Genomic DNA, 15,408 nt, shown 5'->3' with positions numbered 1-15,408 from the left:
TTGTCTAACTTATGTTTGTACTCAGATATTGTTGCTTCCGCTGACTCTTGTGTATTCGAGCTTATGTATTCGAGCCCTCGAGGCCCTGGCTTGTAACATAAAGCTTGTATTATTTTAATTTGTGTCTAGAGTTGTATTGTGATATCTTCTCATGAGTCCTTGATCTTGATCGTACACATTTGCATGTATGATTAGTGTACGATTGAATCGAGGGCGTCACAAGCTGGTATCAGAGCATCACTGTCTGTAGGTAGCCCCCTTTCCTACTCCTTGGCCGAAGTTGAGTCTAGTCACTGAAAAACTTTTACTAACATTGGCTGTGTGGCTTACGGGCCCACGTCGCCATTGGGTGGTATTAGGATCTTTTATTCCTCGTCTATACTCTGGGACTCTGATCTCTCTTCTATTCGGGTTAACCATTTGACTAAACTCTGACATTAGGTTCTCGTAACCACTTCTTCCCGGAGAGCCCCGACATTATCGATGATCGCTTGCTTCGCCAAAAGATTCTGCGGATACTCCTCGATGTTTCTCGAGACCCTGTACCAACTGCCTTGCAGTTCCTGACCACCGATAATCCCCTTGAATAACATCCTTGCCGCTTGTACCTTCATCCCTTGTTGCTCCTGTTATTACAAGATACCACTAGTACTCTTCATTGTTCCGAGAATCCTTTGTGCCTTCTCCTTTGCAGCTTCTTTTCGAACTGCGGATAATTCACTTAACCGGGGTTCGTTCATCCCCAGTTGTTCATATGCTTTCCTAAATACTTGGAAATACTATCTGATCTTCCGAAAATCCTCTGCAGCATATTACTCTTGATTCTCCTTGCCTGCTTGCATTAGGGTTAATTCCATATATCTAGCAATATTCTTTAAAATTCTTTGTGATTGTCATTCTGTTCCTATGGATTTAACGTGTGAGCGAATACTCGCAATCATAAATTAACCCTTCAAAATTCTCTTTCCAGCTCAGACATCCTTCCAGATATGAGCTGGTTCTTGCCATATCCAGATTTGATCGGGTACACCTCTAAGTCTATTCAACTTACTCATCGTTTGATCAGAGCCTCTGCTTCTGATCCTTCGTCTTGAAATCATAATTTCCTTTGTACCCAAGCTTCAAATCATTTAGACGTTTCTATAAGCCGATGCCTTTGCATCCCCTTCTTCATCTGATTGATATACTCACATCAACTCTGTCATGAATCGCCAGATCCATTGCTGGGTTGTTATCCAACAATGTCCTTCACATCCAAAGTCTTGCGAGTTTTCCCCTGATACATAATATTTTTGGTAAATTGTATCATATGCTTTGACTCCGATACTCTGCTTGACTCGTATCTTTTGCTTGGTTGATGGTTGTATAGATTCGTAAAAATGCCCCGATGGATTGAACTTATGCCTTCCGTAATCCGAGTGAACCCGAGAGTCCTCACGAGTCTTACTCTTCTGGTACTTCGCCAGATAGATCCTCTGCACTACATTTTCTTTGAATACGAGGAGTGAATGAAAGGTTATGCATTGAAGAAGTGGGAGTCGACCTTGAACCCTTGTGTTCATGCCCATGGACCCGATGTAGAACTTATCGTGGAAGCTGCTCGTAAAAATGATTACCCCTTGTTATAAGTTCATCTTGTATCGGTGGTTTGATCATTCGTAACCGTGGTTCCGACCATAGTTTCTCCTTAACTCCATTTCTCGGACAAGTTAAAATACTTGTCTTCTGCAGATCATTTCATATGTCTAACCTCTATATTTGATCTACCTCAAGTATTACCCCTTGTTATCTCAAGTATATTGTGTCATTGCACTACCACTTGTGAATTCTCATTGGAATGATACTCCATCACATCATTCCTAGCTTGATCGGTTTTATCATTATCATGCTAAATTTTAACTGTGCTACCAGGTCCTTTCCGGAGCACAATTTTCGATGACGAGCTAAGCTTATGTCGATCTTCCTCGTCATACCATTTTGCCATGAACAGCAAGCTTTCTTTTGAGTTTCTGTCATACTCATGGTTCAATTAACCTTACACTTCATCATTTCTTTTGCTTAATGTCGTCGTTGATCGATTACATCTTCATAGAGCCTCTCGACAAAATTGGTCGTGATCACCATCAATATACTGCCTTGTTCTAAGATATCAATCAAATTCTTGAGAAATACCATCCTTGCCCGTCGATGATTCGTGATTGTCATCGACACCATCCTTGACTTCCTGCCAATACAGACTTGGTCATGTCTTGATTATATCTTATGTTCCTTGACATTCTTGGAATTGTTCCTTTGTACTTCTTGTGACCTGCAGTTTCAATCATGCTTGAAACACCATGTTAATGTTACCTCGAAGCATGACTGTGGTACACCGAACAACAACAAGAACATTGGAAGTGCATTGCCAAATGTTTCTTGCTCTATTATCCAAACACCATTGTATGTATAACATCATGAATCCCCTTGCCCCTTTAACCAAATGGTGATGTACTTGTTGATCTAACATGTATATCATGCTCTACTTTTCCTTGGGAAAAGTTACACTCCTAAATCTTGTGTATAAACACATTTTCCTTTCCATTGGTTTGCTTAACCTTTCTTGTGATCTATATATGTTATAAGCAGAAATAATTCCCTGCTTATGGAAACACCTCGGTTTACAACTCTGTTAGTGTGACCCTGTTACTATTGCTGACGGCATCCTGGTAACCCCCGATGGACGAGAACTTTGCCTATTGGTCTGCCTCGTTTCAACGAGCAGGAAAATGGTTCTCTTTGTCCCTCGCCCTTGGTACCAACGTTGTTGCCAACATAACTGACAAGCTATCCTCTACCATGCCTTGCTACCATGACCGTGCAATATGTCGGCGTCCTTCCTACTTTTGAACCACATGGTGGGCCCATAACCCACAGTTCCACACGATCGAATGACTCTCCTGTATATCTTTGATTCCAAAATATTCTTGCATTTGGCTTCGTATCATGTCACGAGCCACCCCCCCGAGGGGTGATCTATTCCTAATGCTCTGAACCCCTTCTCACACTCTGTTCAGGTATCGATCGATTGTCCATCCGCTTGAAACTTCTTATTGTACCTTCATATTTTGCTCTCGATGTTATTCTTAAATTTCAACTCGAGAGATACTTCTGTCACATTACCTGCATTGTTGACCAGACAATTAAATCCATAAGGGTCAGTTCTCCCGAAGTTACTCTTTTCTTCCCCACTTAAATCTCGGGACGAGATTTCTTGTAGTGGAGGAGATTTGTAACACCCTCAGTGTCATGCTACAGTAATCCCCTGTTAATGGTGCCAGGTCACCATGCTTACTGAGCTAATTATCTCTTGATGAAAAATCAAAGTCAAATTCAAATTCAAATTATGAGGGGAATTCAAAATTTCTCAAACATGAAAACAAAAATGGTCATCATGTGCCAAATATTCCACAACTAATATTGGTGGTGAACCAACATTTTTGCAAAGGGTTTAAGTGACCTAAACTACTTAAAACAGTGACCTAAGCAATAAATTAAATGCCCTTTTTAATTTATAAAATCGGCAACTATTCCAAAAGCCTCCCAACCTTTTTGAGGCAGTGCACTTTAATTCTTTGAAATTGTTTTGGCCAGTGGCATAATTTTGCAAAGTCAATTGTGGCTAAAAGAAAATGCAAAAGCTGCTGGAAAAGAAAAGGAAAAACAACAACAAGAAAAGGAAAAGGAGAAGTAGAGGGGAGAGAGAGGCCCTCTGCCTCACTCAGGCTTCGGCCCACCCGAGCCAGCTGGCCCAACAGGCCGGCCCACACCCCCTGGGTCGTCGCTCTCCCCTCCTCCTGTTCAACCGACCGAGGGTGCGCGCCCGCGCGTCGCCGCCGGACCACCTCGCCGTCGACGGGAGAGGATAAGGACACCCCGACGCCTTGGCCCCCTCGCCTCCCACTCGCCCACTTTCCCCCCCCCCGCCTCTCTCTCTCGCCCACGTGCTCGCTCCGCCCCTCCTCTCCTCCAGATCCGCGGCCCGAGCGCACTCGCCTCCGCCCTCCGTCGTTGTCGCAGCCACCGGCGGCCCCGCGTCCGCTGACCCTATCGGTGAGCTCCGCCGGGGTCGACTACGTCAACTGGTGGCCTCAGCTGGAGCGGGGAGGCACCGCAACTGCCGTTCGTCCTCGTCCCCATCTCCGGCCACCGCGACGTCGCCGTTGCTCCACCAACACCCCTGCTACTCCTAAGCCGTCAAGGGCCTACGTGTGAGCCGCGCGGTGAGCTTCTCCGTCTCCTGCTCCTCCTCGTTAATCCCCTTGTACGACGTAGCAAGCTCGACGTCTCGCCCGTGAGTCCACCACCGCAGTTCACCTCGCCCCCGTGGCCACGCTCTCTATCGTGCTCGCCTGAGCACGACATCGAGTTGCTGGTGCTTCCAGGAACCCAATGCGCACGCGCACGCTCCCTCCCGTGCCTCCTGGAGTCGTCCCCGATGAGCGCCCGAATGCATCGCCGCGGAGCTCGCCGCCAGCGAGGCTCCGGTGACCTTTTGGTCACGGGCTCAAGCCCGTTGGACTCGCCGCACCACGGGGATCCTCCCCAGCCATTCCTTTCGCTCCGTAGCACGCTGCTTCGCCTTCCCCATCACACGCCTGAAGCTCGTCGCCGCCACTGCTCAACGCCGGCGTGTTTTCGGCTTCCACCTGCGTGTTCCGACGCCGTAGATGGACGCGGTGCGCTCTCCTCGTTCTAACGCAAGCTGCGACGCACGATTTGGTGCACCGTACGCAATTTCCGATCGCCTCCGGCGAGAGCGCCACCGCGGGAGGCTCGTCGAAGCAACTCCGGCGGCTCCACTGAGCTGGCGCCGCGTGGGGTCCACCCCAGGTCGCTGCCCGTGGGTCCCCGGGCCCCAGCTAACCACGTTGACCTGGTCAACCGTGCTGACTAGGCAGGCCCCAGCCACTGACGTGCGGGTCCCACCGCTTAATCCTCTAACTAAAACATTTTAATAATTAGAACTAGTTAGTTTTGTTAATTATACACTGACAGGTGGGCCCATTAGTTTTACTAACTAAATTTGCATTAGTTTAAACCCTGTTTAACCCACTGTCTATGACAGGTGGGTCCCCCATGTCAGTTTTGACCGGTCAGCCGTCCTATTGGCTGTTGACGTCACTATGACGTCATGCTGATGCAATATTCCTTTTCTATTATTTTAAATAGTTTCTGAAAAGGCTTTAATCTTTGAAAAATCATAGAAAATAAACCGTAGCTCGGATCGAAAAACTTTATATATGAAAGTTGCTCAGAAAAATTCAACGAATACGGATACGCGGTCTGTTAATCTGTCACATGCCCCTAGCATGCTGAACATGGAACTTTCCCCCTCCGGTCATGTGTGTGACACAGGTCCGGAACCGGGAAAACATTCCCGGTTGACTTCCCCCTCCCCGGTATCGTGTAGCACCCCGTTAGAACATGTCTAGCTCTGCATGTTGTCCTGTTATGTTATGTTTGCTTTATATTTACTGTTTCTCCCCCCTCTTCTCTCCGGTAGACCCCGAGACCGATGCTGCCCCTATGATCGACTACGTCACCGACGACCCCTCCTTGCCAGAGCAACCAGGCAAGCCCCCCTTTGATCATCCCGATATCGCCCATTCCTTTCTCTCATGCTTGCATTAGATTTTGCTACTGTTATTGTATGCTCCTATTCTAATGCATAGCCTGCTTTTGTATCCGCTGTCGTACCTTACCTTCTTATCCTAAACTGCTTAGTATAGGTTGGTTAGTGATCCATCAGTGACCCCCACCTTGTCCTTGTTGCCCCTGCTACATCATTGAAGACCCGATCAACGGGATTGAAGACCAGGCCCCGGCACCGCACACCACTTTCCCCTTAGTTGCTCGACACTGCTGGGTTACTATCGAGTGCCGAGGGTGAGACCTCTACAGCATTTCTAATGTTAACCCTGTAGTGTAGCTATTCGGTCGTGGTCATCGAGGGTGATTCCGCCTTAACCACTTGCGACATGACTCTGTCGTGCAACCCCTCAAGTGTGAACCTCGGGGGTGATTCCTCTTACGTTCACCTTGATGATTACATTGAGTGGAATTCACCGGGGGTGATTCCTCGGGTTTTCCCCTTGATGTTTAGACACACAGTTACTATGATTACTATGACTTTACAGTGAACCATGTTACTAAAGACGGGTCGACCCTGAGGGGTACCCGCGCGAGCATAATTGCGAGTGATGAGGAGTCGGGTTGACCTAGAAGGTGCCCGTGAGGTAATTACGAGGTGTGGCCGGGCATTCTTAGCCCTTGCCGCAAGTCCTCGAGACGGGGCAACGGGGTCACATCTTTCGTGAGTCTCTACTTGTTACCGCGCGTTCCTAATCCACTACGATTTGGATATTTGATCTGAGGGGCCTCTGGCCTGATAGCACTAACCATCACGTGGGCATAGTATGGGCGTTCTGTGTCGTATACATCAGCCGAAGCTTAATAGACGTCAGCGACTGAGCGGCGCGCGCCGGGTTGGACTGCGTAAGCACCTACCTTGTTGAAGGAGGTAGCTAGGTCTGCTGACCGGCCGCGTACGCAACGTGCAGGAGTTTCTGAGGAGATGGCCCATGACCCCTGGGGGCATAGGTTTAGTCTGGCAAGCTGGCCTCTCTATTAAGCCTAGGTCGGGTTGCGGCGTATTGTTTGGCCGAGGCCGGGCATGACCCAGGAAAGTGTGTCCGGCCGGAGTTAATCAAGCGTGGTGGGTAAGTTGGTGCACCCTTGTAGGGAAGAAGACATCTATCGATAGCCTGTCCTACGGTAACGGACACTTGGAGTTGTATCCCGATCGATACAACTAGAACTGGATACTTGTGATGAGAATTGGATGGTGATGAGTAATGGATTGTGATGATAACTGGATAGTATGGCTCTGGAATTTCTTTCTCGCAGGGAGTCGAGAAAGGATCTCCGGCCGAGGTTGATAACACTACTTCTACCTTACTTTGCGCTACTCTACTCCCTCCTATTTGCTGCAAGATGGTGGTTTCCAGAAGATGCTAGTCTTCGATAGGACTAGGCCTTCTCTCTATTCTGGCATTTCTGCAGCCCAGTCCACCTATATAGCCTTCCTTTGATAATGTTGCATATGTAGTGTAGATCCTTGCTTGCGAGTACTTTGGATGAGTACTCACGGTTGCTTTGCTCCCCTTTTCCCCCTTCTTTCTTCTTTCTGGTTGTTGCAACCAGATGATGGAGTCCAGGAGCCAGATGCCACCTTTGACGACTGCTACTACCCCGAGGGCGCCTACTACCACGTGACGGAGACCGACGACGACCAGGAGTAGTTAGGAGGCTCCCAGGTAGGAGGCCTTGCCTTTTCGATCGTAGATGCTTTTGTGCTGGCCTTCTTAAGGCAAACTTGTATAACTTATGTCTGTACTCAGATATTGTTGCTTCCGCTGACTCTTGTGTATTCGAGCCCTCGAGGCCCTGGCTTGTAACATAAAGCTTGTATTATTTTAATTTATGTCTAGAGTTGTGTTGTGATATCTTCCCGTGAGTCCTTGATCTTGATCGTACACATTTGCATGTATGATTAGTGTACGATTGAATCGAGGGCGTCACAAGCTGATTCTTCTGTCATTCCATTCTCCTCGAGAGATTGAGTTGCTCCTTCAGATCATCACACCATTTTACATGACAATTATTTTTTGTTGGCATCTATAGTAGTTTTAGTTGCACACATAGTTGTTTTCGGTTGGACACAATTATTAGGAAGTTACACATGGTGATCATTTTTGTTGGCATCTATAGTAGTTTTAATTGCACACATATTTGTTCTCAGTTGGATACGATCATTGGAAAGTTGCACACACAACGATCATTTTTTTGTTGGCATCTATAGTACTTCTAGATATTACGCACATAATTTTTCTCAGTTAGTACGGTCATTCGGAAGTCACACACACAGTGATCAATTTTTGTTGGCATCTATAGTAGTTCCAGTTGCACACATAGTTGTTTTCAGTTGAACATGATCATTGGAAAGTTGCACACACGGGTATCATTTTTGGTTGGCTTCTATAATAGTTCTAGTTGCACACATAGTTGTTTTTAGTTGGACACGGTCATTGGAAAGTTGCACACATGGCGATCATTTTTTGTTGGCATCTACAGTAGTTCCAGTTGCGCACATAGTTGTTTTCAGTTGGACACGGTCGTTGAAAAGTTGCACACATGGGTATCATTTTTTGGTTGGCATCTATAATAGTTCTAGTTGCACACATAGTTGTTTTCAGTTGGACACGGTCATTGAAAAGTTGCACACATGACGATCATTTTTTTGTTGGCATCTATAATAGTTCTAGTTGCATACATGGTTGTTTTCAGTTGGACACGGTCATTGGAAAGTTACACACACGGGATCATTTTTTGTTGGCATTTATAGTAGTTTTAGTTGCACATATAGTTGTTTTCAGTTGGACACGGTCATTGAAAGTAGTTGGCAGGGGCAATAGAATAGAAGTAGTTGCACAGAATCTGCTAGGCAGTTGGCCAGGGTAACAAATAAAGTTGCACATCTCATTGACATGGATTTGTTGAATGGTGAAAAAATGCACATCCATAGACCATGAGGGTGCAGGAAAGTTGTATACAGGTGAGACCCTCAAGATGCACATCTCACTAGTTGGGGTGGGTGGGAAGGGGTGCTAGCAATGAAAACTACACATCCACGGATACGGAGGAAAGTTACACATGCACATCAACCGTTAGGTAGTTGGCTGAGACAGTTTCTGAAGTTGCACATCCACTGCTGGGCTAACTGCCCGAGGTAGCAAATAGTAAAAATTCACTTCCAACTAGAGGAGAAAAGTTGCACATCAACTACTATGCAGTTGGTCTGGGCAACAGACGAAGTTCACATCTCATTGGAAGGAGGTAGTTTGGGGGTGAAGATACCATCATTGAAAACTGCACGTTTACGGTATAGGAGAAAAGTTGCACATCCCTGGTAGTTGCACATCGAAGGCTAGGCAGTTGCACAAAACGGAGAGAAAATTGCAAAAAAAAAATCGTCAAACATACCCATGCGGGATCTAGTTTCGAAGAGCATGCCACGAGGGTTCCAAAAATGAAAACGAATCTTAATTTCGATGCATGGTTTCAAAGTTATGATTTTTTAAAAATTTAAAAACCCGAATTAAATGTGTTCACATCTGTTCACATGGGTTCTTTGCAATTACTTTTTATTATCCTGTTCAAACATGTTCACACATATTTTACTTTTCCTAATATGGATTAGGAGGACAAATTATTTCCTTTTTCAGCCGGCCACTGCGGAGCGCTAGCGGGCAACCGGCCACCCGCTAGATGCCCTCTAACCATTTAAAACATTGTACATTATGAGACAGAGGGAGTATAAGGGAGTACTAATTTTCTTCCCTAAAAAAACAGAATACTAATTTCCAGCCCCGGTGGCTTCCTCCGTCGAGACCGTAGTAATTTACACCTTTAACAGGGTGCAATCCGAAAGAAGTCGCCTGGCATGTGGCCGTGCGCGTCCGGGCCGCTCCCGGGAGATCGGGGCCGTCCGTTCCAGAGCAGACGTGCGCGATATGCCCGCGCGTCGCCTTCGTCGCGTGCGTGCTTCCTCCCTTCCGTGTTCCGGCTCCGTGTCGCGGGTGTGGTCACCGGGCGGTGCACGTAACCCCCATCCCGGGAACGAGCCTATATATGAAGGCCACCTGGGAGGGGGCGAAGGAGCCCAACACCACCAGCAGCAACCGCACCGTCCCCAGACACACCCCGAGCCCGAAAGCCAGGAAGGAAGGAAGGAAGCGCAAAGACTCTCCACCCACCTACTCGAAACCAAAATCCCCTCTCCGCCTCCCAGAAATCCAGCGCGGCTACTCTGATCTGCAGATCCCCTGAGCTCGCTCGCTCGCTTGTTTCAGCCGGTCGTCCAGATTTGGAGGTGAGGGTTTCGCCGTGGCTAGGGCGGGACGAAACGAACGTACGGACTCTGTTTTGGGGGAGGAGAAGATGGGCCGGGCGGGCGGGCGGGCGCTTGGCCGGCCCTAGCCTCGCCTAGGTGCCAAAATTGCTCGATAATCTCGCTCGATTTGGGGGAATTCCGGTGTCGGTTTCCGCCGACTCCGTGGCGATTTTGCTCTGCCCACCCAGATTGAGCGAGCCCCCCCCTCCCGAAATCGCCGGAGCCTCGCGATCTGGAGGCTCGCTTCGCGTGCTGCGGGGCGTTTTTTGGGCGATCGGAGCTGTTTAATTAACCCTCTGTTGTCTGTTTTTTGCAGTGCCCGGAACTTTCATGGGTGTGGAGTGAGATCGAGAGCGGGGACCGTGAATTCCTACGAGGGCCGCCATTCGGCTTGCGCGTCTGCATGAACTGTTTCGTCAATCTGGGACTCAACTCCAACTCCAATCACTACGTCGCCTGCCTCCTCATCTTCCTGCTGCATTTCTCACCGCAGCCGCTGCTCATAAATCAGCCCAATTCCAATTCAAGTAGTATAAATCGTCAAGAAGGAGAATCCAATCCCAGTAGTAATCGTTAAGGAGGGGGAAAAACAGAGCTCAACAAATGGCGAACAACAACAGTAAGTAACTTGTTCTTCGCAGATTTTTCCCTCTTCAACTAGGCATTGCTTTCAGACCCGTAGACTCTTTTTCAATGTGATGCAAGTGCAAAAATCGAATTTCACCACCATTTGGGACCAGGTGGTCCACCTTGATTTTGTCATGCCAAACACTCTAGTTGCTTATGGTTGTTGGGAGGGGCGTCGTGGGCCAGACGAAAGAGGCATCAACCGTCCAGCTGCAATTGCCGTTTCCTTGGACGGTGCTAGGAAGAAGAAAAAACCAAAATACTAGCTGTTTTTCACTTGTTACGCCAACACCTCACGCAAAGGGCACCCACCACTTCGGAAGCTTCTAGGGTTTGACCAATTGGCCCATTTGGCAGGAACAAGTCCATGTGGTTGTGGAGTCCCATGCTCTTTTTTAGCGCTGAAAGTTAGCTGGGAAGAGTGTGTCCACACAGGCTTCTTACAGTTAGTAAAGAGTAACATTAGTTATCACATAGATAGATACCTGTAATCAGATTACCCAAATGGCATCACGTGGAAGTACAGTTATGCTTTATTTTACTCCTGTGTTTTATTTTACTCCTGTGTTGTGATTCCATGCTTATTGATCGATATTATTGTCATGCATGTAGTTTGGCGTGTATTATTGTTCAGCATATTCGCTAACGGATCTAGCTGTTTGTGGACCAATGCCACAATTGAAAGTATTTATTTATTTGCGCTATTTCTCTTGTCGGTTTCATAAAAGAACACTTTGCTCTTGTCAGCTTCATTCAACTCATGCCTTTTTTTAATTTTTGGGTCTTAGTGCAACTATTGTCATCATAAGAGAAGATGCTTGGTGATTATGTTCTGGACTGAAGTTTGACTGCCTTTTTAGTGTCCGAAGCATATCCTACAGAGGGTTGTCTTGTCTAAAGCTAGGTCTACCAACTACTACCATCATAAACAACAGTCTAAACATAAAGCATTGTTCAGCATTTATTGGAGTAACCTCAACCCTCAAGTGTCCAATGTCTCACTTGTAAGGACAGGCATCATGTCAAATCACAGCTTGAAAAAGTTACTAATGATCTTAGGTATAGATTAATCTGCAGCTGCCTGTCCAATAAAAGTGTTAAATGGTTTTAAGTTTGATCTGTCATACTCGTACACATTAGAGTGTTCACTCTGGAGCTACATACCAAGAACAAATATTATGTTAGGAGTTCTAGTCCACACTGCGTCAAAAGTTGTTGGGAAAATCAGCGAAAATCTTTAATTGTCCTGTCTTACTTCGCCATCATTGTTCTGAGACAGGGAACATGCCTCACTACTAACCCTCCATGGTGGAGGGGGTAGAGGAGGGTTGATGTGAGAAGAACAGACGATATCGGCACTTTCACTACTTGGTAGGCTTCTTTATGTTATTTTTGTATGAACTGGTCTTTTTTTCATTTGGAGGTACCCCGTGCCACATAAAAGCAAATTGTCAGCCATAAGTGCCGGCGCCTCTGCCTGAAAACCATAAATCTCCACATACATGAACTCAGTAACCCCACAGCAGACAAGCATTCTCCAATCACATAATTTATCAGAAGATTAAAGCTGTTGGTTATCCCATCCAACCACCATAAGATATGTGAAAGTTTAGGTAATCCCCGTATATGGATAAGTGCAGAAAACATTGCATGCTGCCTGCCTTTCCTCTGGTAGATGTCCCCAAAATTTTGCGTTTATTACTTAGTATTTCAATAACTAATATTACTAATTGAATGAGAAATCACTTGTACATGGACAGATGATCACTAAAATAAATACATACCATTGAACATTTTTATTTCAAACTTTCTAGGTCAGTATTCCACTCTAATTTGAAGGCAAAACCTTCTTTTTCTTTTCTTTTTCAGGCTCATACGGTGAAAATGTCAGTAGAAAATCCCACACGCCTTCTGCTATTGTTATTGGTGGTGGGTTTGCAGGCATTGCTGCTGCAAATGCGCTCAGGAATGCGTCCTTTGAGGTATTGCATATTGTGGTTTTTGATCTTGTTCTAATGGTTTAGCTTCAATTCATATGATGCTCTTTGATCCATACACTTGTCATCTCATCAGCTATGCTATTGTGATTTCCTGCCAGGTTGTGCTTCTGGAATCCCGTGACCGGATAGGTGGCCGAGTTCACACTGACTACTCTTTTGGGTTTCCTGTTGATCTTGGGGCATCTTGGTGAGTTCCATTATTTCCCTGCCTCCCTGCACTACATTTATAGTATTGTTTGTACTGTTTATGACCAGAAGTTCATCTAGAAGCACAATTTTGAATCTTATTTCCAATTCTCGTGTGCACCAGGCTTCATGGTGTTTGTGAAGAAAATCCCCTGGCACCGATCATTGGAAGACTTGGGCTTCCACTGTACCGCACAAGTGGAGATGACTCTGTCCTTTTTGACCATGATCTCGAGAGGTACAACTTAATCTAGGTCCTGTATGTTCAGAGATATGATGAAACCAAATAAGGCTGCAACTAACATGTTATGTTGTCTTTCAGTTATGCACTTTATGATACTAATGGCTCTCAAGTCCCACAAGAGTTTGTAGAAAAGATAGGGAAAGTGTTTGAGGCTATACTGGAAGAGGTAATTGCTTCTCTCAGTTCTTGATGCTTATTTATTTATGCTGACATTTCTTGGGTTTTGATATCCTGTAACATTGATATGTGCACAGACTGGCAAATTAAGGGAAGAAATGAAGGAAGATATTTCTATAGCTAAGGCCATTGCAATTGTTTTGGAGAAAAATCCACACTTGAGGTTCGTACCATCAATCCCTGTGTGCTTAGGGTATCCTAACTATATTGATTATCTTATCTGACACCATTGTCCTCATATCAGGCAAGAAGGGATTGCACATGATGTTCTCCAGTGGTATTTGTGCCGCATGGAGGGTTGGTTTGCTACTGATGCGGATGCCATCTCGCTCCAGTGTTGGGACCAGGTAGTATTCACACCCCTCATCCTTGTACTAATAAAATAGCCATTGATCTCGGCATTATTCATGACCATATTCTGTGTAATCGGGTGCAGGAAGTTCTTCTTCCCGGTGGCCATGGTCTCATGGTTCGTGGATATCGTCCAGTTATAAATACTTTGGCGAAAGGTCTAGATATACGCCTTGGTCACAGGTATGCATATCTCTACTTTTCCTCTAAATGTTATGAACATGGTTCCACCTTCTATTTGTTAGTACTGATCCAAACTCTTCTCCTCAGGGTTGTTGAAATTGTTCGGCACTGGAATAGAGTAGAGGTTACTGTAAGCAATGGTAAAACATTTGTTGCGGATGCTGCAGTCATCACCGTTCCCCTGGGTGTTCTTAAATCAAACACCATTAAGTTTGAGCCGAGGCTCCCGGAGTGGAAGGAGGAAGCAATAAGAGAATTGTCAGTTGGGGTCGAAAACAAAATAGTTCTCCACTTCAGTGAGGTTTTCTGGCCTAACGTGGAGTTCCTCGGAGTAGTTTCATCCACCACATATGGCTGCAGCTATTTCCTCAACCTTCACAAGGCAACAGGGCATGCCGTTCTTGTTTACATGCCTGCAGGCCGGCTTGCTTGTGACATTGAAAAGATGTCGGATGAGGCCGCTGCTCAATTTGCCTTTTCCCAGTTGAAGAAGATCCTCCCTAATGCAGCTGAGCCGGTAAGCATTTCGACACAGATCACAGTATAATTAGCATGAATATTGCTTCCAGTTCTAACTATCATGTTGCCTTAATCCTATTGCAGCTTAACTACCTAGTGTCACACTGGGGCTCAGACGAGAATACGCTTGGCTCCTACACCTTTGACGGGGTGGGCAAGCCGCGCGACCTCTACGAGAAGCTCCGCATCCCTGTCGACAACCTATTCTTTGCCGGGGAGGCCACGAGCGTCCAGTACACGGGCACGGTGCACGGCGCCTTCTCCACAGGGGAGATGGCGGCGGAGGAGTGCCGGATGAGGGTCCTGGAGAAGTTCAGGGAGCTGGACATGCTGGAGATGTGCCACCCGATGGCCGAGCAAACGGCCACCGTCTCCGTCCCGCTGCTCATCTCCCGGCTGTAAACAGTCGCCTCCTAAACTACCTACCTATTGTCGCGGCAGGTTCGCCGGCCGTTCATTCCAGTGATTGCTCGGAGAAGGCAGCGTGGGAGCAATCTATCCTTGCTCTTCCTCGTGGCATGAGGCGTGTGGTCGTGTGACCCTGTGGTTTGCTGAATAAAATTACTGCTGGGTAATAAAAGATTGTGGGCGTCTGGTATGTATACTGTCAGCGTGATGCGGGGGTTTGTGTTTGGTAAGGCGTTATGAGCTACGGCCTACGTGACCATCTTTGTAGGGCAGAGTTGGTGGTGTAGTATGTGTGATGAAACACTGTAATTTTACTACATTGACATTCTTAATATTGGTGATGATGGCAGATTATCCCTGAAGTTTGGTGGTGTTTTATAACTCAAAATCGAATCTGATTGCATCACAACCATTTGTGATTCAAGAGGGCGTAGAGAGCACCGTGAGGGCATCTCCTCCCTGTATTCAAAGCAAATCGGACACACCAAATGCCAGCGTACATGTCCGGACTTGTTAGCGGACAATTCTTTTCCGACATGAACTTGTCAGCGGACAATTCTTATGCCAGCGTACATGTCCGGGCTTGTCAGTGGACAATTCTTTTTCGGGGAGCCAACCATCCAACCTAGGGCACCAAATAAAAGCAGACATGACATTTTTATAAAAAAAACAGGTTTTTTTACATAGCAGAAGTTAATCGACGGGTATGTCTGTGTCCCATA

At 46.4% G+C, this 15,408-nt stretch overlaps 1 protein-coding gene across 2 annotated transcripts; it reads left to right on the top strand.

Annotated features, from left to right (window-relative positions):
• The first annotated feature begins 9,728 nt into the window (after positions 1–9,728).
• Positions 9,729–15,048, top strand: LOC123046773 (polyamine oxidase 3). 2 transcript variants are annotated; one of them, XM_044470200.1, is made up of 11 exons: positions 9,730–9,970; positions 10,308–10,610; positions 12,488–12,600; positions 12,717–12,805; positions 12,929–13,042; positions 13,127–13,214; positions 13,303–13,388; positions 13,470–13,572; positions 13,662–13,759; positions 13,847–14,276; positions 14,363–15,048. In XM_044470200.1, the coding sequence occupies exons 2-11, from the start codon at positions 10,595–10,597 to the stop codon at positions 14,678–14,680; spliced, it is 1,455 nt and encodes a 484-aa protein (XP_044326135.1). In that variant the 5' UTR covers positions 9,730–9,970; positions 10,308–10,594; the 3' UTR covers positions 14,681–15,048. The 2 variants fall into 2 exon arrangements, with proteins under 2 accessions (XP_044326134.1, XP_044326135.1); XM_044470199.1 differs by having other exon boundaries at positions 9,729–9,970; positions 13,662–14,276.
• The last annotated feature ends 360 nt before the right edge of the window (positions 15,049–15,408 follow it).

Source organism: Triticum aestivum, chromosome 2B (assembly GCF_018294505.1).
Source record: "Triticum aestivum cultivar Chinese Spring chromosome 2B, IWGSC CS RefSeq v2.1, whole genome shotgun sequence".
Lineage (NCBI taxonomy): Eukaryota > Viridiplantae > Streptophyta > Magnoliopsida > Poales > Poaceae > Triticum > Triticum aestivum.
This window is presented reverse-complemented; position numbering and strand designations above follow the sequence as displayed.

Coding starts and splice junctions, on each gene's coding strand:
- LOC123046773 (XM_044470199.1), top strand. Junction 13,215..13,302: donor TTGAGGCTATACTGGAAGAG/GTAATTGCTTCT, acceptor ATATGTGCACAG/ACTGGCAAATTAAGGGAAGA. Junction 13,573..13,661: donor CGCTCCAGTGTTGGGACCAG/GTAGTATTCACA, acceptor AATCGGGTGCAG/GAAGTTCTTCTTCCCGGTGG.